Below are 24054 nucleotides of genomic sequence, written 5' to 3' on the forward strand. Positions count from 1 at the left end.
TTTAGACTGTGAGTCCACTGTTGGGAAGGGACTGTCTCTATATGTTGCCAATTTGTACTCCCAAGCGCTTAGTACAGTGCTCTGCACATAGTAAGCGCTCAATAAATACGATTGATGATGATGAATCGCCGTGGTGCACTTGACCAGTAGAAAAGCGGGTTTTTAATCCGATTATTTGCATATAACCTCTGAAAAGGGCCAATCAGATCATGAGAACGCGAGTCCTCATTTGCATACAAGTTCTATAAATACAGCCTGCTGAGGCTGACGAGGGCATTGTCTTCATTCGGCCTTCAACATGCCTGATCCAGCGAAATCCGCTCCCGCTCCCAAGAAGGGTTCGAAGAAGGCGGTGACCAAGGCGCAGAAGAAGGACGGGAAGAAGCGCAAGCGGAGCCGCAAGGAGAGCTATTCCATCTACGTGTACAAGGTGCTGAAGCAGGTCCACCCCGACACGGGTATCTCGTCCAAGGCCATGGGTATCATGAATTCGTTCGTCAACGACATCTTCGAGCGCATCGCCGGCGAGGCTTCCCGCTTGGCGCACTACAACAAGCGCTCCACCATCACTTCCCGGGAGATCCAGACGGCCGTGCGCCTGCTGCTGCCCGGGGAGCTGGCCAAGCACGCCGTGTCCGAGGGCACCAAGGCCGTCACCAAGTACACCAGTTCCAAGTAAACTGATCGTCAGACTTCTGGCACTCTGAAACCAAAGGCTCTTTTCAGAGCCACCCAAATTTTCTGAAAGGAGCTGTAATCACTTAGAATTGGTTGGGCATCTCTCCGGTACTTTTGGATAAAACAGACTTGGGCAGGTTAAAGAGGGAAGTATATCCAACTCCTCGCATCCTAAAACCAAAGGCTTTTTTCAGAGCCACCCACCATGTCCGGAAAAGTCTCTGTAACCACAAGGGCTATTTTTCCATGAGGATCAGAACGGGTTTATGGGGTGCTATGCATCAAGAGCACTGAAAACTTGGATGTTTCGATTACCTAGAAGGTTCCCTTTTTGTCAATAGCTTAAGATGTGTTATTTTTACTCATTTAACAAGGGTGTAACCTGAAACCATGGTACTAATCCTTGCGTGGTCAAGTGATATTCGCCCCAACCGTACAGCACTTACATAGACACTTTTAAATTATTACAAAATACTTGTATTAATGTCTGCCTCAGACTGGGCAAGGGATGTGTCAGCTAAGTATGTTGTATTGTACTCCCCCAAACGCTTAGAACAGTACTGTCGCATAGCAAGTGCTCACATACCATTGATTGGTTTCTAATCGTAATAGTAATGATGGTATTAAGCGCTTACTATGTCCCAAGTACTGTTCTAAACGCTGGGGGGAATACAAGGTTATCAGGTTGTCCCAGGTGGGGCTCACAGTCTTAATCCCCATTTTACAGATGAGGTAACTGAGGTACAGAGAAGTTAAGTGACTTGCCCAAAATCACACAACTGACAATTGCCGGAGTCGGGATTAGAACCTCCAACTCCCAAGCCCGTGCTCACAGTACACTTAGGTCTTTCTGTGGCGGGGAGCTGCTAAGAGGAATCCAGATATCATTCATTCAATCGTATTTATTGAGCGCTTACTGTGTGCAGAGCACTGTACTAAGCGTTTGGGAGAGAACAATGCCAGAGTTAGTAGACACGTTCTCTGCCCTTGAGGAATTAACAGTTTACATACCACCGCAGCTCCCACTTGGCAAGGAAAGGGCTATGAACTCAAACAATAGGGAGGGCCTCCACCCCTTCCCCACAGCGGAGGAACTGGGAGTAATAATCATAACCATAGTAATGGTATTTGTTAAGCACTTACTATGTGCCAAGCACTGTTCTAAACGCTGGGGTAGATACAAGGTAATCAGGTTGTCCCACGTGGGGCTCACAGTCTTAATGGCTTCAGTGTGGTTTAGTGGAAAGAGCATGGGTTTGGGAGTCAGAGGTTGTGGGTTCTAATCCCGATTCTGCCACTGTCTGCTGTGTGACTTTGGGAAGTCACTTAACTTTTCTGTGCCTCAGCTACCTCATCTGTAAAATGGGGATTGAGACTGTAAGGCCCACATGGGACAACCTGATTACCTCGTATATACCCCAAAGTTTAGAACAATGCTTGGCACATAGTAAGCGCTTAACAAATACCATAATTATTACTATTATTATTATTCCCCATTTTACACAAGAGGTAACTGAGGCACAGAAAAGTTAAGTGGCTTGCCCAAGGTCACACAGCGGACAAGTGGCAGAGCCGGGATTAGAACCCATACCCTCTGACTCTCAAATCCGTGTGAACTCTCCGGTCCCTCCCCCTCACATTTCAGGACTGAACAAAGGGGAGGGTAGTCCTCCCAGTTCCTCCACCGGAGATCTGGGACTGCCCAGCGGGAGGGGACATCGGCACTCTCAGGCTGAGAAGCAGCAGGGCCTAGAGCAAGGACATGGGAGTCAGAAGCTCATGGGTCATGGGCCTAATCCTGATTAGGCCGCTTGTCTGCTTGTCTGCTTTTTGACCTTGGGCAAATCCACTTCTCTGGGCCTCAATTCCCTTATCTGTTAAATGGGGATTGAGACTGTGAGCCCCATGTGGGACAAGGAACTGTGTCCAACCCTATTTGTTTGTATCTACCCCAGCGCTGAGTACAGTGCTTGACACATAGTAAGCACTTAACAAATACCACAGTTATTATTATTATTCTCTCCTCCCACCACCCGTGCAATGATGATTTGGGACTGCATGAGGAAGGAATTGCTAATCCCCCCCCACCACCCCCTCGCACGCCAGGACCCATGACCCGTCAAAGAAATAGGACAGCGACTCACCAAGGAGATAACAACGTGTCAACCCATCAACAGCTAACGGCTCGCCCATTTACTCCCGACTTGAGCTTTTAATGACTCTCTAATCACCGTGGATTTGTAGATTTCTCTCAGCTGGGAGCTGCTGAGTCGCCACCTACTAGAGGAGCCTGTGTTGGCCACGGGGGCTACAGATTCATTCATTCATTCGTATTTATTGAGCGTTCATTGTATGCAGAGCCCTGTACTAAGGGCTTGGGAAAGTACAATGCAACCTTAAACAGTGTGGCTCAGCAGTGTGGTTCAGTGGAAAGAGCACGGACTTTGGAGTTAGAGGTCGTGGATTCAACTCCCGACTCCGCCACTTGTCAGCTGTGTGACTTTGGGCAAATCACTTCACTTCTCTGGGCCTCAGTTACCTCATCGGTAAAATTGGGATTAAGATTGTGAGCCCCCCGTGGGGCAACCTGATCACCTTGTAACCTCCCCAGCGTTTAGAACAGTGCTTTGCACATAGTAAGCGCTTAATAAATGCCATTATTATTATTATTATTATTAAATGGTGACAATCCCTGCCCACAACTAGTTTACAGTCTAGAGAGTTTATAGATCAACTGCGGCAGCTCCAGACTTTCTTTCTCTTACACCATAGCCGCCCCACCATGTGACCTCAGTCCCCTCCCTCCAATCCCCTCACCCCTGTCCCTCGCACCCAGTACTCTTCATTTCCCTGTGCCTCAGTTACCTCATCTGTAAAATGGGGATTGAGACTGTGAGTCCCACGTGGGACAGGGAACTGCGTCCAACCCGATTTGCTTGTATCTATTCAGTGCTTAGTGCAGTGCCTGACGCTTAGTAACCGATCAACAAATACTATAATAATTATTATTATTCTTATCTCCCTCCCCACAGGCCAGCCCTCCCCCTCAGTTTACTCCCATCCAACGCCACCCCACCCTTTGCACCGCCCCCTTCCTTGTCCCATCCTTATCACCCTGTCCCAGAGCCGCCCCTCATCCCCCTTCCGCCGTACTGGCCCCCGCCAGTTTACACCCATCCAACCCCTTCCTACCGTCCCGACCCCAAGCATCCTCCATGCATCCTCAGCCAAGCCCGCACTCCAACATGGGAAAGCTTCCCTTTACCCTAGATCTCTTCCTGACCCAATTACTGCCATCACTGAAACCTGGCTCTCCCCAGATTCATTCACTCAATCGTATTTATTGAGAGCTTACTGTGCGCAGAGCACTATACTAAGCTTGGAAAGTACAATTCAACAACAAATAGAGAATTCATTCATTCATTCAATCGTATTTATTGAGCGCTTACTGTGTGCAGAGCACTATACTAAGCGCTTGGGAAGTACAAGTCGGCAACACACAGAGACGGTCCCTACCCAACAGCGGGCTCACAGTCTAGAAGGGGGAGACAGACAACAAAACAGAACATATTAACAAAATAAAATAAATAGAATAAGTGTGTACAAATAAAATAAATAAATAGAGTAATAAATACGTACAAACATATATACATATATACAATCCCCGCCCAACAACGGGCTCACAGTCTAGAAGGGGGAAAACAGACATCAAAACAAGTAAACAGGTATCAATAGCATCTATAGTCGTTCAATCGTATTTATTGAGAGCTTATTGTGTGCATAGCACTGTACTAAGCGCTTGGGAAGTACAATAGAGACGGTCCCTACCCAACAACGGGCTCACAGTCTAGAAGGGGGAGACAGACAATAACACAAAACATGTAGACAGGTGTCATCATCATCATCATCAATCGTATTTATTGAGCGCTTACTGTTTGCAGAGCACTGTACTAAGCGCTTGGGAAGTACAAGTTGGCAACATATAGAGACAGTCCCTACCCAACAGTGGGCTCACAGTCTAAAAGGGGGAGACAGAGAACAAAACCAAACATACTAACAAAATAAAATAAATAGAACAGATATGTACAAGTAAAATAAATAAATAAATAAATAGAGTAACAAATATGTACAAACATATATACATATATGCAGGTGCAGTGGGGAAGGGAAGGCGGTAAGATGGGGGAATGGAGAGGGGGACGAGGGGGAGAGGAAGGAAGGGGCTCAGTCTGGGAAGGCCTCCAAAACAGTTAACCGTGTCAAAACCGTTAGAATAAATAGAATTATAGCTATATACACATCATTAATAAAATAGAGTAGTAAATATGTGCAAGTAAAATAAATAGAGTAATAAATATGTACAAATATATACAAGTGCTGTGGGGAGGGGAAGGAGGTTGGGCGGGTGGGCGATGGGAAGGGGGAGAGGGAAAAGGTGGGCTGTAATAAATAGAATTACAGAAATATGCACATCATTAATAAAATAATAGGAATAATAAATATGTACATATATACACAAGTTCTGTTGGGTGGCGAGGGGGTTAGAGCAGAGGGAGCGAGTCGGGGCGATGGGGAGGGGAGGAGGAGCAGAAGAAAACGGGGGTTTAGATTGATGCCGCTTTCTCTCGAGGGGCTCTCATCTCTTCCCACTCCTTCACACTCACTGGGAATGGGGGAGGACTCATCCCTTCTCGCTCCCCAAAGACGCTTTCGTGCCAACCCATCTTTCCTATCCCTCTTTCCCTTCCTTTGAAGCCTCCCAGCCTCCTGTCTCTCCCCACTCCAATCCACACACACTTCACTCTTGTGCAAGGATCATTTTTCAACGAAAGCGTTCAGTCCATGTCTCCCCACTCCTCACGAACCTTCAGTGGCAGCTTTTGCATCAAACAGAAACTCCTTACCATCGGCTTTGAAACATTCACTCAGCTCGTCCCATTCTACCTCACCTCACTGATTTCCTATTACAGCCCAGCCCGCACTCTCCGTACCTCTAGCGTCAGGTTATTCACTCACTGTGCCCTGATCTTGTTCATCTCTTCTCCGACCCCTTTCCTACATCTTTCCCCTATCCTGGAACTCCCTTCCCCTCCATATATGCCAAACCACCACTCTCTCCACTTTCAAAGCATTATTAAGGTCACATCTCCTCCACGAGGACTTCCCCGATGAAGCCCTCTTTTCCCTGGCTCACCCTCCCTTCAGTCTTCTTGTGCACTTGGCTCTGTGACTTTTGATATTTGCCCCACCTCCAACCCCACATCATTTGCGTCCATATCTTTAAATTATATATTATAAATGATTTATAAGTAGTGTGGCCTAGTGGATAAAGCACAGGCCTGTGAGTCAGAAGGAGCTGGTTTGTAATCCGCCACTTATCTCTTGTGTGACCTTGTGTAAGTCACTTCACTTTTCTGTGCCTCAGTTACCTCAACAATATTCCCTTACCTTTTAACACTAATAAACAATGGTGGTTCAAAGACAACTAAGGTTTTAATAAAACTCTCCAATACGAAGCATTGGTGGTTCAGTGGTAGAATTCTCGCCTGCCACGCGGGAGGCCCGGGTTCGATTCCCGGCCAATGCAACTTTTATTTCAGGGAAGCCCCTGATGTACACTTTCTTGGTCAAATGGAGACCTAAGCACTCAACACTACCATTCTTTAGGTGCTGACTACGTACGAAACGCTACTGTAAGCACGGGAGAGGGTGGGAAGAGATAAATGTGAGCCCGTTGTTGGGTAGGGACCGTTTCTATATGTTGCCGACTTGTACTTCCCAAGCGCTTAGTACAGTTCTCTGCACACAGTAAGCGCTCAATAAATACGACTGAATGAATGAATAAATTGAAGCGTGGTCCCAAGCGGGGGCCAAAATCTTGAAGAAGAAATACAGGTGTTCAAGGGAAAAAGTTAACAGGTAAAAATGATACAAAAGCAGAAACAGCAGCCTTAAAAGGTAATATTTCATTCTGTGTTAACCGCACCAGCCCAAGCTGCCTGATCTACCCCAACTTCCCTTACCAGAATTGCAATTGTAGAGCAGGTGACAAGGTTTGGGGGCCTGTATAGACATTAATAGCCTTGGATATTTGGGAAAATGTCGAAAGACTTTAAAATAAATATCTAATATCAATATTCCCTCTAGACTGTAAGCTCGTTGTGGCCGCGGAATGTGTCTACCAAGCCTGATATATAGCTCAATTTGCACTCTCCCAGTTAGTGATCTGCACATAGTAAACGCTCAGCGCTTAGTACAGTGCTCTGCACATAGTAATTGCTCAATAAATATGATTGATTGAATAAATACGATTGTTTGATGGATTAAATATATATTTGAGAGCTAAGAGTAGCTTTCAGCAAAAATCAACACTTCTCCCCGTCGGGGAATCGAACCCCGGTCTCCCGCGTGACAGGCGGGGATACTTACCACTATACTAACGAGGAAAGCGATAAGAGCATCTTTTAGTCGTACATTCTTGTTGGAAATGTTAATTATGTTTACTTATGTGGTCAAAGTAAAATTCGTGGTCCTTTCTGCTACTCAAAAATAATCATCGTCAATAATAATTTATTGAGTCCGTGCTTTGATGAAGGTGGGATTTTATGAGGGTTTCATGATGGGAAAATTGCAATCTAGCTGGAGGAGGGCGGTATGGACAAGCGAATTAGCATTGGACACAGAGTGTAAAGCGATGATAAACGGCCTGGGTACTGTTTAAGAATACCCTATGAACGCTGTTAGTCCCGAGGAGTTCCAGGTTTCCCAAAGAGAAGAGAGGGGAATGGAAAGTTAATCGATGGCAGGGTCGTGGGATAAAACAGAAGTTTGTCGGAAGGGTAGTGGAATAAAACAGAAGTTTGTCGGAATGGTTAATTACTAGTTTAGAGGAATGGAAGTGAAAAGGTTATTTCCCTGACCGGGAATCGAACCCGGGCCGCGGCGGTGAGAGCGCCGAATCCTAACCACTAGACCACCAGGGAACTGGTGACTTTTGCCTCCAAAAGATCTTCTGAGGAAGTATGACGGCTAGTTCTATTCTAGATTTTAATTTTGAAGCTGAAGGTGCAGCTTCTATTTAGAAAATGATTGAAATGGAAGGGAAATTGGGATTACAGTCTGAAGCAACCCATCAGCCGCGCCCCAGGAGGGTCTTTGTCAATGCCTAACAGCATGAGCATTCCCTGCCCCGAACCTCCAAACATTTATGGAGGAATAATCTACTCTCTTCCATGTTTCTTCAGAAACATTAAAGGGCAAGTTTTCCACTGAGGAAAACTGCATTGGGGATTTTAATAGAAAATATGAGATTGCCTTTCTTATTAGACAAGCCGTCAACAGGGCCCAGGAAAAGAGGCTCGACCGTCGCTAACTTCATAGGGAGACCGGCCGGATTTAGCGCTTGGTTGCGGTGCTCGGAGACCCGAGATCAGGATGGGGAAGGAGAAAAAGGGGGAGGAGAAGTAGAAAGGAAAGATTGGGAGCGAGCCGGGGGCAGATAATGGGGAAAAACAGAGTCTGCTGGTAAGGATTAGATGCTGAATTGGCCGCTTGCGACCTGTGTAGAGGAACTGGAGTCGAAATAAAAATTGCTGGAGGCCCATAGCCGCTGAAAAATAAGGGATAATGAAAAGAAGAATCAGTTGGAGGGTCATTCATTCACTCAATCGTATTTATTGAGCGCTTACTGTGTGCAGAATACTGTACTAAGCGCTTGGGGAACTACCATGCAGCAATAAAGAGGGACAACCCCTGCCCACCACGAGCTCAGTCTAGAGGGGGGCCGTAGGAAGGGACCGGTTTGAAGATCTGGCCTGATTACGTACCTGAGGGCTCAGAACAGTGTTGGTCACGTAGTAAGCGCTTAACAAATACTATTAAAAAATCTTTTGGTTCCTCGCAAAAAAATGAAAGCCGTCCCTGGGTGGGCTCGAACCACCAACCTTTCGGTTAACAGCCGAACGCGCTAACCGATTGCGCCACAGAGACAGACAGGAAAAATCTTTCCTCGGGCCCTCCTCCTGCTGAAGGACGTTTTGTAGAAATAAGTAATTCTAACGGGAAAGTTTATACAAGCCCGAGAGTGGGATTCCGATGTTCATTCCTTTGGGCCCGTTTGCAGATTTAGAGAAACACCCCCTCTGGGGAAAGACCCCCTCTCAATGCACGCCCCCTCTCCTCCCCAAAACTTACATTTGTAGACCCCTACCTGCTAGACCGTAAGGTCACTGTGGTCAGGGAATGGGTCTGTTTATTGTTGTAGTCTCCCAAGCGTTTTGTCCAGTGCTGTGCACACAGTAGGAGCTCGGTAAATACGATTTAAGGAATCTTTAGCATTTCTGAACTTATCTATGAACGTGCTCTATTATTCATTTATTGGTCTTCCAGATTCTAGAAATATAACGGCAACAAAAACCCTTTTACCTTCCTCTCTACGTTCAAGAATATTCTGTAGAAAATATCAACTACGTGAGCATTGGTGGTTCAGTGGTAGAATTCTCGCCTGCCACGCGGGAGGCCCGGGTTCGATTCCCGGCCAATGCAAAAGATGTTTTGCAGTTAACTATCCGATTTCTGGCCCATCAGTTTTTTTTCTTTACCTTCAAAAACCAATGTTTCTTTTTTGACCCACCCCAAATTGCTTAGCTTTACACAAGGGTTTCACTATTAAAAGAAAGCTGACACGGTGCCTATGATACAGAGCAAACAGTATAATAGAACAGATGAGAAAAGTTATAAATTCATTTAATGCATTTCATATTACATACATAATGCATAAATGTAACGACCCACAACATTTATGTACATATCTTTATATCATACTATTTTCCCTACCTGTAATTCAATTTAATGTCTATCTCCCTCTTTAAACTTTAAGCTTATATGGACCTTGTGCTTGACGCATAGTGTTGTCCACTAGCGGACTTGGCATGACTGACTCCATTTTGCGCATACCGACAGTAACCCTCCATTTTGTGCAGGCCGAGAGAACAACTCTTTTTGTATTTTATGCAAGGCTCAACAACAGAATGTCTTCAGGCCAGTAACAAGTAACACCTGTCTATGCAAGGTTGTAGGGTAGATAACAAGTTACTCCCATCTGTACAAGGCTGTGAGAACAGAGACTAATGAGAATTTACAACCATCCTGTTGGTCCTAATTGGTTCCCTTAAATTCCCATTGCTTCGCGCCCATGTTGCTGTAACTCAATAAAAGAAACAGTGAGAATGGGATTGGGGCTGCGTGTCACTGGTACCTCTCTTGGGAGGTGAACAGGCAGATAGCCACCTTCCTCCTTTACTGCTCTATCTGAACTCATGTCTCGGAGTCATTTTTCCTATCTGTGTCACCACCTTGGGTTCTTGAACCCTGCCGCCGACTTACACTGGTGGTTCAGGTGCTGCAATCAGTCGTACCCCATCGGGGTGAACGGGCTCGCCAGTTTCCTACTGCTCTGATCTATGACTCGTTCTCTCCGAGTCACTCATCTCTTCATTGACTAAACGAACCCATGTGTTAACCCTTGTTCGTCGATAACAATAGTGCTTAACAAATGCCACTGTTACTATTATTGTTCTTATGGCAGTCAAAAGACCTGGGTACCAGACTGGAAAGGGAGTGGAAACTTTTGTAGCTAGAGTCCACAACCAGTCCAAAGCCCCCAGACCACCACCGAGGCCTGCTAAATGGCAGAGAGGCTGCTCAGTTTCCTAACACGAGGCATCCTATCTGCTCTCACCTCCAGCCTGGGAAGAAAAAGGAAACTCTTGCTGTGTCAAAGCCTTCTGAACTTTTGGAATGTTGGGAAGGATGCGGCTATGTCTTCTGGGACTGTAAACTCCTCGTGGTCAGGGAATACATCAACCAGCAGTGCTGTATTGTACTTTCCCAAGTACTTGGAAGATTCTCTCCAAGAGTACTGGGTTCTGCCCACAGTAAGCACTCAATAAATATCATTGATTGATTTCTTGATAGACCGGGACTGTTGAATTTAGCTGTGAGGAGCTCTGTCACAATGCCCTACTGTTGTTGTATTTATCGTGTCCTTGCCTCAGATATTGTTTTTGGGTTTTTATTGTTTCTTAATCAATCAGTTGTATTTGAGTGATTGAGGAACTCTGTCACAATGCCCTACTTTTGTATTTATCGTGTCCTCGCCTCAGATATTGTTTTTGGATTTTTATTGTTTCTTAATTGTATTTATTGAGAGATTATAATGTGCAGATCATTGTACAATAAGCGTTTGGGAGAGTACGATACAATACAGTTGGTGGATGTGATCAATCAATCAATCAATCAATCGTATTTATTGAGCGCTTACTATGTGCAGAGCACTGTACTAAGCGCTTGGGAAGTACAAATTGGCATCAATTTGTGATCCCTGCCTCAAGGAGTTTACAGTCTAGTAGAGAGGACACCACTTCCTCCCCCCATACACCTTTATTCTTCAATTGAGGGCCTCTAGGAGCCTCTAATTCTCATCCACGTATTTTTTCCCCAAGGCTTAATACACTATCTGTTGCAGAATTGTACTTTCCAAGTGCTTAGTACAGTGCTCTGCATAGAGTAAGCGCTCAATAAATATGATTGAATGAATGAATACTTGGCACATAGTAAGTGCTTACATACCATCCCCAGAACTACTATTAGAGTCAGCATGGCAGAGGGGAAAGAACATGGGCTTGGGAGTCAGAGGACAGGGGTACTCATCCTGGCTCTGCCACTTGCCTGTTGTGTGACCTTGTACGAGTCACTTAACTTTGGGTGCACCAGTTTCCTTATGGGTAAAGTGAGGCTTCAATACCTGTCCTCCCTTCCTGTGACTGTGAGCCTTTTACGGGGTAGGGACTGTGTCTGCTCTGCTTGTCTTGAATATAATCAACTCCAGCTCTTGGCACATAGTTAAGTGCTTAACAAACACTATTATTACTATTGGAAAGAGCACAGGCTTGGGAGTCAGAGGTCATGGGTTCTAATCCCAGCTCCGCCACATGTCTGCTGTGTGACCTTGGGCAAGTTACTTTCATTCATTCAATCGTATTTATTGAGCGCTTACTGTGTGCACAGCACAGTACTAAGCGCTTGGGAAGTACAAGTCGGCAACATATAGAAATGGTCCCTACCCAACAACGGGCTCACAGTCTAGAAGTAGGAGACAGATAACAAAACAAAACATGTAGACAGGTGTCAAGATAGTCAGAACAAATAGATTTATTTAACTTCACTTCACTTAACCTCTGAGCAGCATAGCTCAGTGAAAAGACCACGGGCTTTGGAGTCAGAGGTCATGGGTTCAAACCCCAGCTCTGCCAATTGTCAGCTGTGTGACTTTCGGCAAGTCACTTCACTTCTCTGTGCTTCACTTACCTCATCTGTAAAATGGGGATTAAGACTGTGAGCCCCCTGAGGGACAACCTGATCACCTTGTAACCTCCCCAGCGCTTAGAACAGTGCTTTGCGGATAGTAAGCGCTTAATAAATGCCATCATAATTATTATTATTTCCCCCGTCTAGACTGTGAGCCTACTGTTGGGTAGGGGCTCTATACGTTGCCAACTTGTACTTCCCAAGCGCTTAGTACAGTGCTCTGCACACAGTAAGCGCTCAGTAAATACGATTGATTGATTAACTTCTTTAAGCCTCACTTACCTCATCTGTAAAATGGGGGTGAAGACTGTGCGTCCCACATGGGACTAGCTGATGACCTTGAATCTACCCCAGTGCTTAGAACAGTGCATGGCACATAGTAAGCACTTAAATACCATTCTTTTTTTACCACTACTACTACTACTAGTACTACTCCAACTACTACTCAAGAGAACAACAAATGTTGTACACCATCTGGAAGGGCAGAGAAAAGAAAATAAAAACAGAAAAATACATCCCTGGAAAACATTTTGGGGGTTTGAAAAGTAAAATCTCTACATTATAATATCTCCCCCTCTCGACAAACATTACAATACATACATTACATTACGTCCGCTAACTCTGTCGTAGTGTGGTCTCCCAAGCGTTTAGTACAGTGCTTGATCAATCATTTCCCGAAATAAAGAAATCTTCAGCAATATATTACCATCTCCCTGTCGGGGAATCGAACCCCGGTCTCCCGCGTGACAGGCGGGGATACTCACCACTATACTAACGAGGAAAACGATAACAGTTTTTTGAAGCAACACTTTGTCAGGAACGTAGCTCCGGATGATTGGCTGATATTTTATCAGTTATTAGCGGGATCAAGAATACCTAAAATCTCCAAAGTTATTCCTGGAAATCGTTATCACGATAGCTGTTTCTCCCATTAAAAACACACAAAAATGTTTTGAAGGCATGCCATTCGGAGATTTTTGTCTTGCGTGTACTTGCGGAGGTAGTTTTTGGACAGAAACTGAGGCAGATTATATCAATTCCCCAAAACGGTCCATCAACAAAATAAAAGGGTGCTATTATTATGTAATTAGCGATTAGAGAAAAACTTAAAAACCTTCAACCCAGAGAGTCAGGATGGCCGAGCGGTCTAAGGCGCTGCGTTCAGGTCGCAGTCTCCCCTGGAGGCGTGGGTTCGAATCCCACTTCTGACAGCTCTTCCTTTTCCAGCGTTAGCTGGAACGGTTTTGGCTGTTTTTCACTTCGCTCCCCGTTTGTACTAGCACTTTCTGCTCCCAGAAAAATTTATAGAGGCGGGACTGGACTGTGTGGTTGGGAGGAGCCTTTCTTTAGTAGGATGCAATTTGAGGCAGCATTCTTCTGCCTCTCACCCCTCCCGGCGGCGGATGGAGTTCAGTTACACTTAAATTAACAGACAGATTTTCCTTGAGATCATATAATAAGAATGTTGGAAGTGGAGGTAGGAGGGCAGGTGGAAGAAGAGCAGGAGCAGAGTTTGTTATAGATGGAACTGGGGCTGAGGAGGACTTTATTATTGCCACCCATCAAGGCCCATGACTTTCTGCTGGGATTCTTCTGCTGGGAATGGACGATCGAGTTGGGGAACATCCTCCCAAATCACAAAGGCCCTGCCCAGACCCTTTAGGATTTCTTGCTTCCTGAAGTCGCAGGCACCCCCACTTTGCCTCCCCTTTTCCTCTTGCAGTGTTTAATGCGTTGCAGAGCAACACTGGGCCCACTGACTGGGGGTTGTGAAAAGGATGGGAACGACTTTCCTCAGAGGTAGAAATTGCCTAATGGAAAGAGAACATACCTGGAAGTTAAATGAGCTGTGTTCCCAACGCCAGCTCCACCAGGTGCCTGGCGTGAGACCTTGGGCAAATAATAATAATAATGATGGTATTTGTTAAGCACTTTGTGCCAAGCACTGTTCTAAGCACTGGGGTAGATCCAAGATAATCACCTTTCCATGGTGCATGGGGTCCCCATCAGTCCCACGTGGGGTTCACAATCTTCATCCCCACTTTACAAATCAATCAATCAATCGTATTTATTGAGCACTTATTGTGTGCAGAGCACTGTACTAAGCGCTTGGGAAGTACAAGTTGGCAATATATAAAGACAGTCCCTACCCAACAGTGGGCTCCCAGTCTAGAAGACTGTGACAAATGAGGGAACTGAAGCCCAGAGAAGTGAAGTGATTTGCCCAAGGTCACACTGCAGACACGTGGTGGAGGCGGTGATTATTATTATTATTATTAATATACTATAATGATAATGGCATTAAGCGCTTTACTATGTGCAAAACGCTGTTTTAAGCGCTGGGGAGGTTACAAGGTAATCAGGTTGTCCCATGGGGGGCTCACAGTCTTAATCCCCATTTTACAGATGAGGTAACTGAGGCATAGAGAAGTTAAGTGACTTGCCCAAAGTCACACAGCTGACAAATGGAACCCAGGTCCTCTGACTTCTAGGCCCGTGCTCTTTTCTCTAGGACATGCTGCTTGGCTCACAATCTTAATCCCCATTTTACAGATGAGGTAACTGAAGCATAGAGAAGTTAAGTGACTTGCCCAAAGTCACACAGCTGACAAATGGAACCCAGGTCCTCTGACTTCCGGGCCCGTGCTCTTTTCTCTAGGACACGCTGCTTGACGCAAAGCAAGCGTTTAACAAACGACACAGTTATTATTATTCGGCATTTACGGACCTTAATCGTGGCCTAGGACGACCCCCCCCTTCCCAATTCCCCTTCTAGACTGTGAGCCCGCTGTTGGGGCTCTATCATCATCAATCGTATTTATTGAGCTAGTACTGTGTGCAGAGCACTGTACTAAGCGCTTGGGAAGTACAAGTTGGCAACATATAGAGACCGTCCCTACCCAACAGTGGGCTCACAGTCTAAAAGGGGGAGACAGAGAACAAAACCAAACATACTAACAAAATAAAATAAATAGAATTGATATGTACAAGTAAAATAAATAAATAACAAAATAAATGGAGTCCACCACTTATCAGCTGTGCGACACTGCTGAGAGCTCACCTCCTCCAGGAGGCCTTCCCAGACTGAGCCCCTTCCTTCCTCTCCCCCTCGTCCCCCTCTCCATCCCCCATCTTACCTCCTTCCCTTCCCCACAGCACCTGTATATATGTATATATCGTTGTACATATTTATTACTCTATTTATTTATTTATTTTACTTGTACATATCTATCCTATTTATTTTATTTAGTATGTTTGGTTTTGTTCTCTGTCTCCCCCTTTTAGACTGTGAGCCCACTGTTGGGTAGGGACTGTCTCTATATGTTGCCAATTTGTACTTCCCAAGCGCTTAGTACAGTGCTCTGCACATAGTAAGCGCTCAATAAATACGATTGATGATGATGATGATGACTTTGAGCAAGTCACTGAACTTCTCTGGGCCTCAGTTCCCTCGTCTGTAAGATGGGGATGAAGACTGTGAGCCTACCTTGGGACAACCCGATCACCTTGTTAACCTCCCCAGCGCTTAGAACAGTGCTTTGCACATGGTAAGCGCTTAATAAATGCTATCATTTATTATTATTATTATTCTTCAGTGCTTCCCGGGCGCTTAGTACAGCGCAAAACGCCCAGCGGGCGCTCCGGAACACATGTCTATATGACCGTCTCTATATGTTGCCAACTTGTACTTCCCAAGCGCTTAGTCCAGTGCTCTGCACACAGTAAGCGCTCAATAAATGCGACTGAATGAATGAATGAATTCCTGGAGGAACCCGATTATCCGTCACGTTTCCAAGTCTCGCGAGAGTTGGGGATGACGCCAGCCCCCCTGCTCACCTCCCGTCAAATTCCACGCGGGCCCCACTTCCGCTCTCTTTTCGCTCCCGGCCGGCGTCATGGCGGTGGGCAAAAATAAGCGGCTGACCAAAGGCGGCAAGAAAGGCGCCAAAAAGAAGGTGTAAGTGGAGTCGGGGGGATCCCCCTGCAGCCATCCCGGGGGTCCCCTGCCGCGGTGGGGACGGGGGGCTGCGGATGGCGGCGGATGCAGCCCCCGGACCCGGCGGAGCTCTGCGCCCCCTCCCCACCTCCCTTGGAGTCTGGGCTTTGGCGCGCGCCTCCAAGTTCAGGGGACCACATCTTTAGGGGTGCAACGACTGGGTGTCCCCGAGCCCGGGACAAAAATCATCATCAATCGTATTTACTGAGCGCTTACTGTGTGCAGAGCACTGTACTAAGCGCTTGGGAAGTACAAATTGGCAACATATAGAGACAGTCCCTACCCAACAGTGGGCTCACAGTCTAAAAGGGGGAGACAGAGAACAAAACCAAACATACTAATAAAATAAATAGAATAGATATGTGCAAGTAAAATAAATAGAGTAATAAATATGTACAAACGTATATACAGGTGCTGTGGGGAAGGGAAGGAGGTAAGATGGGGATGGAGAGGGGGAGAGGAAGGAAGGGGCTCAGTCTGGGAAGGCCTCCTGGAGGAGGTGAGCTCTCAGTAGGGCCTTGAAGGGAGGAAGAGAGGTAGCTTGGCGGATGGGCAGAGGGAGGGCATTCCAGGCCAGGGGGAGGACGTGGGCCGGGGGTCGATGGCGGGACAGGCGAGAACGAGGCCCAGTGAGGAGGTTAGCCGCAGAGGAGCGGAGGGTGCGGGCTGGGCTGGAGAAGGAGAAAAGGGAGGTGAGGTAGGAGGGGGCGAGGTGATGGACAACCTTGAAGCCCAGGGTGAGGAGTTTCTGCCTGATGCGCAGATCATCTTGGGAGCTCCTCCTGGATCTCCTGTTCGGTGATCCCGACCCCGATGCTCTCCTTAGTTCAGGGCACGGTCCTCAGTTTCAATCAATCAATCGTATTTATTGAGCGCTTACTGTGTGCAGAGCACTGTACTAAGCGCTTGGGAAGTACAAGTTGGCAACATATAGAGACAGTTTCCCCATATAACAATGTCTTGTGGCTTCAGGGTGGATCCCTTCTCCAAGAAGGACTGGTACGATGTCAAGGCCCCGGCTATGTTCAACATCCGCAACATCGGGAAGACCCTGGTCACCAGGACGCAAGGAACCAGTAAGTCCCCTCCCGCATTTAGGTCAATCCATCAATCAATCAATCGTATTTATTGAGCGCTTACTTTGTGCAGAGCACTGTACTAAGCGCTTGGGAAGTACAAGTTGACAACATATAGAGACAGTCCCTACCCAACAGTGGGCTCACAGTCTAAAAGGGGGAGACAGAGAACAAAACCAAACGTACTAACAAAATAAAATAAATAGAATAGATATGTACAAGTAAAATAAATAGAGTAATAAGTATGTACAAACATATATACAGGTGCTGTGGGGAAGGGAAGGAGGTAAGATGGGGATGGAGGGGGGACGAGGGGGAGGGGAAGGAAGGGGCTCAGTCTGGGAAGGCCTCCTGGAGGTCTCGCTTTGATATCCCGTGGGCTTCTTATCCTGCCCCAGCAGCAGCAGCGGGTGCACTTGGAAGATAATCTGGAAAGAGGGGAGAAGCAGCAACTTTGGTTTGATCATGGAGGATTTAGAGGCGGGGTAGGGGTCGGGGGATAGAGCTTTGGACTGGACGTTCATGACCCAAAACGTGGCAAAGTTTATATGCTGGTCCAAGTCTCTGATTTTGGCATTATTGAGTTTTCTGAATGCCTGGGAGAGTACAATTCAACAGAGTTGGTGACACGTTTTCTGCCCACAAGGAGCTTATGGTCTAGAGGGGGAGACAGCCCTGACTGTAAATAAATAATTTACAATATGTAACTTACGTGTATGCACATAAGTTCTGTGGGGTTGCAAGTGGGAAATACCCAAAGGTCACAGATCTAAGTGCATAGGTGATGTATAAGTGTCTTATGCAGCCACTTTAGCATTGGAAGGGAAGGTGAACCACATTCATTTGGTTCTGGCAAAGCGGAGGAAATTTGAATAGCTTTTATATCTCTTTCCTTTCTATGTTATTCTGTCAGTAGTATTTATTGAGTGTTTGTTCTGAGTAGAGTATTGTATCAAGAGCTTGGGAGAGACGATGGTTAGATAAGATCTCTGCCTTCAGAGGTGGGAGTCTAGCAAAGGAGACAGGCATAGTGTACAGACAGAAGAAAAGAAGAGGGAAAGGGATGTGTAGGTGAGTTCATGCTTAAAGAATAAGAAGTGTAAATTCATGTGTGCTCCCCCAAGTACTTAGTACAGTGCTGTACTTAATAAGTGCTCATTAAATACAGTGGATATAAGTGGGAGTGAATGCATTGCTGGGCACACAGTAGGTGTTCAGTTGATGATGGCTGGCTAGAGAGAGTGCGGGCCGTAGGCCTGCCTACCAGAGTGAGGGTTTTGCTACTGGTTGTGTTGGGAAGCTACTGGGCCACCTAGTCCTTGCTCTGGTGCAGAGAGACAGGTGTGTTCCTGGGTAACGTTCAGCCTTGCATAGGTGTGATTGGCGACTGAGCTGTCAGAACCATTGCAAGACAATCCTTGAACCCCAGGGGGCCTGCCCCAAGTCGTGTTTTTTTTTTTTAATGGTATTTGCTAAGTGTTTACTATGTACCGGGCACTGTACTAAGCGGTGGGATAGATACAAATTTATCACGATGGATGCATGGGGCTCACAATCTTAATCCACATTTAATAGTTGAGGTAACTGAGTCCCAGAGAAGTGAAGTGACTTACCTAAGGTCCCTCAGCAGACACGTTGGAGCCGGGATTAAACCCCAAGTCCTTCTGACTCCAAGGCCTGGGCACTACCCATGAGACCATGCTGCTTTCCCCGCTAAGGCGGTAACCCTGCCTCTGTCCTCCCACCCTGTAGAGATCGCGTCCGACGGCCTCAAGGGCCGGGTGTTTGAGGTGAGTCTGGCCGATCTGCAGAACGACGAGGTGGCCTTCCGCAAGTTCAAGCTCATCACTGAGGACATCCAGGGCAAGAACTGCCTGACCAACTTCCACGGGATGGACCTGACCCGCGACAAGATGTGCTCCATGGTCAAGAAGTGGCAGGTGGGCCTGGCACCTGGTTGCAAAAGAAAGCCCTCCGGAGAATCCGTCCCGGTTTTGGGGGGCGATGCGGGGTGGGGTGTCTGGACCGTGGTGTTCCTCAGACCAGGTCAAGTTATCAAAAGAGGGCATGAGAAGGGCAGGGATGCATGATGACAAAATGTTTCGGTCCCAAATGACATTCCGTGATATGACTGCTGCATTTTCCTGATGTCCCCGTATTGACCCTCCGAGGGTCCTTGTCTGCCATCTTTTGATCCATTAGTTGGGTGGCTGGGTGTGGAGTGGTGGATGGGAGAGAGGGCAGGGGCAAGACCTAGAAAAGGGGTGTAGAGGTGAAGGTTTCATTGACGTGGACCAAACAGCGTGTGGAACACTGAGTGACATTGCAGAGGTAGGATCCAAAGAGGAAGTCACTGTAGGTGGGCTAGCTGATGAAGAATAGTGTGGTATATGTGTGTGTGCATACATTCACACCTCATTCGGGGTAAGAAAACAATGAGGTCTTCACGAATTGTGGAGAGAATTTAAGTAGGATAGACGGTATTAGATGGGCTGTAACCGATTTGAAATCTCCCACCTCACGTGCCCACAGACAATGATCGAAGCTCACGTGGACATCAAGACGACAGACGGCTACCTGCTGCGCCTCTTCTGCGTGGGCTTCACCAAGAAGCGCAACAACCAGATCCGCAAGACGTCGTACGCCCAGCACCAGCAGGTACGCCAGATCCGCAAGAAGATGACGGAGATCATGACCCGCGAGGTGCAGACCAACGACCTCAAGGAAGTCGTCAACAAGCTGTGAGTGGGTGCCCGGAGGGAGGGGGGACTCCAGACCCTCGCTGGGTGGCGAAAAGGTGTGGGAATGGGTGATGACAACATGTTTCGGTCCCAGATGACCTCCAGTGATTTCACCGTTGTGATTTTCTGACGTTCCCACGGCGGGCCTCTGTGGTGCCGCCTATCTGGGGGGCGGGCTGGGGAGGCGAGCGGGGCCAGGGCATCAGATAACACTGGGGGCTGGGGTATGCAGGATCCCGGACAGCATCGGCAAAGACATCGAGAAGGCCTGCCAATCCATCTACCCCCTCCACGACGTCTTCGTGCGCAAAGTCAAGATGCTGAAGAAGCCCAAATTCGAGCGTGAGTGGAGCGGGAGTCCCTGCTTACAAACATTCACGTCCTGTGGGTGTCGGGCAGGTCTTGTAGGTGGTGGAAAGGGCTCGATCTTGTTGGGTGGAGACCGTAAATGTGCTTCTGCTGTACATTCAGTGTATGGGGACGTTACCAATCAATCAGTGGCATTTATTGAGTGCTTACTTGTGTGCAGAGCACTGGACTGCCACCGTATCACCACTGGTGCTCTAGGCCGGGGGCTACTGGCATGGTTTCCTTCCCTGTCATGGTGACCAGTTGGCCTATCCCGGGCATGGTGGCAACCCTGAGCCCTGCCCCATCTCTCCTTTCTCCAGTGGGGAAGCTCATGGAGTTGCACGGGGAAGGCAGCGGATCCAGCAAACCGTCTGGGGACGAGACGGGAGCCAAGGTGGAGCGCGCCGACGGCTATGAGCCGCCCGTCCAGGAGTCCGTCTGAGGCCGGGACCTCGAGTGGCCAGGGAAGGAACAGTGTCACAGCTCCGGGCTGCCTTGCCTGGTCCGATTCCTGCGACATGTCTGGCCGGTCTCCGTGGAGCCCCAGTTGGCTGAGAATTAGGCTCAGGGAGTCTTCCCCGAGCTGGCGGCCAACTTCCCATCATAGCCAAGATGGCAACCAAACTGGAGATCCCCTTCCCCTGCCCTTTGAGTTGCCCTTGACCTTTTACCGCAAGGAGAACAGAAAATATTTATGAAGAAACAAGCCTTTAAAAAAGTTGGGCCTTGTCTCACTCTCTCTCTCCCCCCTCCCCTGCTTCCTCCCCTTCTAAGTCAAGAGGTTGGAATTCTCCCCTCTTAGCCCTGCTATCTCTGGACAGTCATCCTGGGGTTTTGGGCACAGCATCGTCAGGAGCCCCCTACCCGACAGGTAGCAAAAGGGGTGACCCATCTTCGTGCTGGCAGGGCATAAGTGCACAAAGGTGAAATTAAGTGGGAGAGCCCTTCGGCACTGATTAACAGTGGTGAAGAGCGATCAGTCCACTCCAACAACTCTGGGAAGCTGGGCGGAGGAAGGGATTGTAGTGCTAGTGATTTATGCAGAGCTGTTCACATGGTCCCCAGTCTCCTTTCTGCCGGTCCCGTCCCATCCTGTCCCCCCTCCCTGCCGCCCCGAGGGTCTTGAGGACAGCCCGTGAGTTGATGACCATGGCCAGTGGCTCTCTTGCATTGCAGGCCCGAGTAACCAGGGCACACCTCAGCCCACAGTTTCAGCCTGCCTCCACAGGAGCTGAGTTTTAGGGTTTTGTTTTTTTAATCGGAAATTCTCAGCATGGAGTGCACAACCCTAACAATCATTTCCCTGCTTCTTCTGGCTTTTTTCATCCCTATTGTGGGGTTGGAATTTGGGGGTGAAGGGAGATCGTGCACAGCGATGTAAGGACCATCGTTAAGTTGGTGGTGGTAATGATGGGTGTTGGGCTTTTTGGAGGCATTGCCTTTTTGTGGGGTACATTAGAGTGCAATCCTCTCACTCCTTTGAAACCACCAGAGATGCATTGTGGCCCAGTGGAAAGAGTAGAGGCTGGGAGTCGGGACCTGGGTTCTATATCCAAGTCTATCCCTTTTCTACAGGGTGGTCACAGGCAAATTTTAGTGGTAGGGTGGCTTACTGTGTGCCAGTCACTGTACTACGCCCCAGGATAGATAGATACAAGCTAATCAGGCTGCATACAACCAAAGTCCCACATGGGGCTCACAGTCTGAACCCCCATTTTAACTTCTCTGCCTCAGTTTGCTGATCTGTACAATGGTGATGGAAAACCTGTTCTCCCTCTGCTTTAGACCACACCCTGTGTGGAACAGGGACTGTGGCTGACTGGATTATCAGCACGAGGCAGATAAGGGCTTAACAAATGCAAGTATTTATTAGGAGCTCTTGGTACCAGGAAACAACAGGGGCATGTTTGCTCTTATCTTTACTGGCATGTGATAACTGACCATTGCCCAGAAATGGGGAAGTCAGAACAGGAAACAGCAGGGAGAGGAGATGATCTCTTTGGCCCGTCACTAGAGATAATCAGGATGGAATGTGTGGGAGTCAAGAGACTCTGGTAGGAAGTCAGGGGAGACCCCATTTTCTCTCTCCTTGTGGTCAAACTCCTGCCTCGGGTAAGTGGGTAGGAAAAGATGGTAGTAGTAGTATTGAGCACTTGCTTTGTGCAGAGCACTGTCCTAAGCACTTGGAAGAGAAGTAGTCTAGACTGTAAGTTTGTTGTCGGCAGGGAATGTGTCTGCTTATTGTTGTACTCTACCAAGTGGTGATGATGGCATTTGTTAAGCACTTACTATGTGCCAAGCACTGTTCATTCATTCAATTTATTTATTTATTGAGTGCTTACTGTGTGCAGAGCACTGTACTAAGCGCTTAAGCACTGTTCTGCTCTAAGCACCCGAAGATACAAGGTAATGAGGTTGTCCCACGCGGGGCTCCCAGTCTTAAACCCCATTTTACAGATGTGGTAAATGGGGCACAGAGAAGTTAAGCGGCTTGCCCAACGTCACAAAGCAGACAAGTGGCAGAGCCGGGATTAGAACCTATGTACTCTGACCCCCAAGTCCATGCTCTTCCCACTAAGTCATGCTGCTTCTATGTGCTGTGCACACAGTAAGCACTCAGTAAATATGATTGAATGAAAAAATGGGCCCAGGAGCTAGAGGACTTGGGTTCTAAAACCGGCTCTGCCACGTACCTGCCGTGTGACCTTGGGCAAGTCACCTACCTGTGCCTCAGTACCTTTGTCTGCAAAATAGGGATTCAATACATGTCCTTCAACGAAAACTGAGAGCTCAATGAGGGGACCTGATCATCTGAAACCTAGTACTTGACACATAGTAAGGGCCTAACAAGTACTGCAATTAATAATGTATTTAAGTCCTTACTATGTGCCAAGCACTGTTCTAAGCACAGGGATCTTGTCTTATGCAGTTGAGTCGTTTCTGACCCATAGCAACCATGGACACATCTCTCCCAGAACACCCCGCTCTCCATCTGCAATCATTACGAAGTGTATCCATAGAGTTTTCTTGGTAAAAATCCGGAAGTGGTTTATCGTTGCCGCCTTCCGTGCAGTAAACTCGAGTCTCCTCCCTTGACTCCCATGCCGCTGCTGCCCAGCATGGGTGAGTTTTAACTTGCAGCAGATTGCCTTCCACTCACTGGCCACTGCCCAAGCTAGGAATGGAATGGGTAGGCCTTCGCGTAGCCAAAACTGGTAGAGTACTGGAAACTCCAGGTGTGACCCTGAGAGGGGTAAGCACTGGGGTAGCTACAAGTTAATCAGGTTGTACACAGTCCCTGTTCCAGAATGGGCTCATACTCAATCCCCATTTTTTTTTATAGTTGAGGTAACAGGCACAGAGAAGTTAAGTGACTTGCCCAAGGTCACAGCAGACAAGAGTTGGCAGCCACATCACTTGACCACAGTGAGTTTGCAGGGCCGGGGAATGACAATACAAATAGGTGGCAGCATCACATATGGGATGGAGGGGGGTTGGGATAGCAGAAGAAGGTGTCTACACTTATTCTAAAGGCAGAGTAAGATCTGGTAGGAGTTGGGAAATTCCAGTCACGAGAAAGGGGAACAGCTGAGCTAGAGGCAGGGAGGGCCCGGCCGATTCCCATGGGGGCACTCAACTGGAACACTTCCCCCACCCTGAGGTTCGTGCAACAGGAAAATAGATTTGGCCTCAGCAAAGCAGTCTTTGGTTCCCAAAGCGAACACTCTGCCTCCCACATGAGGTCTGTCCATCTGTTGGCTCAGCCCTCGAAGGCCCGGTTAGTCTGGTTTGGCTCAGAGCCATCGCAGACCCTGGTGGAAGGGAAGGGAACGAGTCAGGGTGA

General features: G+C 47.6%; 2 protein-coding genes and 9 non-coding genes across 11 annotated transcripts; 7 read left to right on the forward strand and 4 right to left on the reverse strand.

Moving 5' to 3' along the window:
• Nucleotides 1-298: 298 nt before the first annotated feature.
• LOC119946925 (histone H2B type 1-O) lies at nucleotides 299-679 on the forward strand. The gene has a single exon (XM_038768405.1). It carries the CDS (start codon nucleotides 299-301, stop codon nucleotides 677-679), a length of 381 nt encoding a protein of 126 aa, XP_038624333.1.
• A 5515-nt stretch (nucleotides 680-6194) lies between these two features.
• TRNAG-GCC lies at nucleotides 6195-6265 on the forward strand. The gene has a single exon. It is a non-coding gene; the product is annotated as a tRNA-Gly (tRNA).
• A 787-nt stretch (nucleotides 6266-7052) lies between these two features.
• On the reverse strand, nucleotides 7053-7124 carry TRNAD-GUC. The gene has a single exon. It is a non-coding gene; the product is annotated as a tRNA-Asp (tRNA).
• Nucleotides 7125-7589: 465 nt separating this feature from the next.
• TRNAE-CUC lies at nucleotides 7590-7661 on the reverse strand. Its single transcript has one exon. It is a non-coding gene; the product is annotated as a tRNA-Glu (tRNA).
• A 932-nt stretch (nucleotides 7662-8593) lies between these two features.
• TRNAN-GUU lies at nucleotides 8594-8667 on the reverse strand. Its single transcript has one exon. It is a non-coding gene; the product is annotated as a tRNA-Asn (tRNA).
• Nucleotides 8668-9151: 484 nt separating this feature from the next.
• TRNAG-GCC lies at nucleotides 9152-9222 on the forward strand. The gene has a single exon. It is a non-coding gene; the product is annotated as a tRNA-Gly (tRNA).
• A 3532-nt stretch (nucleotides 9223-12754) lies between these two features.
• Nucleotides 12755-12826, reverse strand: TRNAD-GUC. The gene has a single exon. It is a non-coding gene; the product is annotated as a tRNA-Asp (tRNA).
• A 347-nt stretch (nucleotides 12827-13173) lies between these two features.
• On the forward strand, nucleotides 13174-13256 carry TRNAL-CAG. Its single transcript has one exon. It is a non-coding gene; the product is annotated as a tRNA-Leu (tRNA).
• A 2656-nt stretch (nucleotides 13257-15912) lies between these two features.
• On the forward strand, nucleotides 15913-20932 carry LOC119946880 (40S ribosomal protein S3a-like). Its single transcript, XM_038768359.1, has 6 exons — nucleotides 15913-16003; nucleotides 17015-17118; nucleotides 18871-19058; nucleotides 19651-19859; nucleotides 20092-20201; nucleotides 20531-20932. Exons 1-6 carry the CDS (start codon nucleotides 15942-15944, stop codon nucleotides 20650-20652), a joined length of 795 nt encoding a protein of 264 aa, XP_038624287.1. The 5' UTR covers nucleotides 15913-15941; the 3' UTR covers nucleotides 20653-20932.
• Nucleotides 19200-19270, forward strand: LOC119947413. The gene has a single exon (XR_005456487.1). It is a non-coding gene; the product is annotated as a small nucleolar RNA SNORD73 (small nucleolar RNA).
• LOC119947412 lies at nucleotides 19923-19993 on the forward strand. Its single transcript, XR_005456486.1, has one exon. It is a non-coding gene; the product is annotated as a small nucleolar RNA SNORD73 (small nucleolar RNA).
• Nucleotides 20933-24054: the final 3122 nt, after the last annotated feature.

The sequence above is a fragment of the Tachyglossus aculeatus genome, chromosome Y4 (assembly GCF_015852505.1).
Source record: "Tachyglossus aculeatus isolate mTacAcu1 chromosome Y4, mTacAcu1.pri, whole genome shotgun sequence".
NCBI lineage: Eukaryota > Metazoa > Chordata > Mammalia > Monotremata > Tachyglossidae > Tachyglossus > Tachyglossus aculeatus.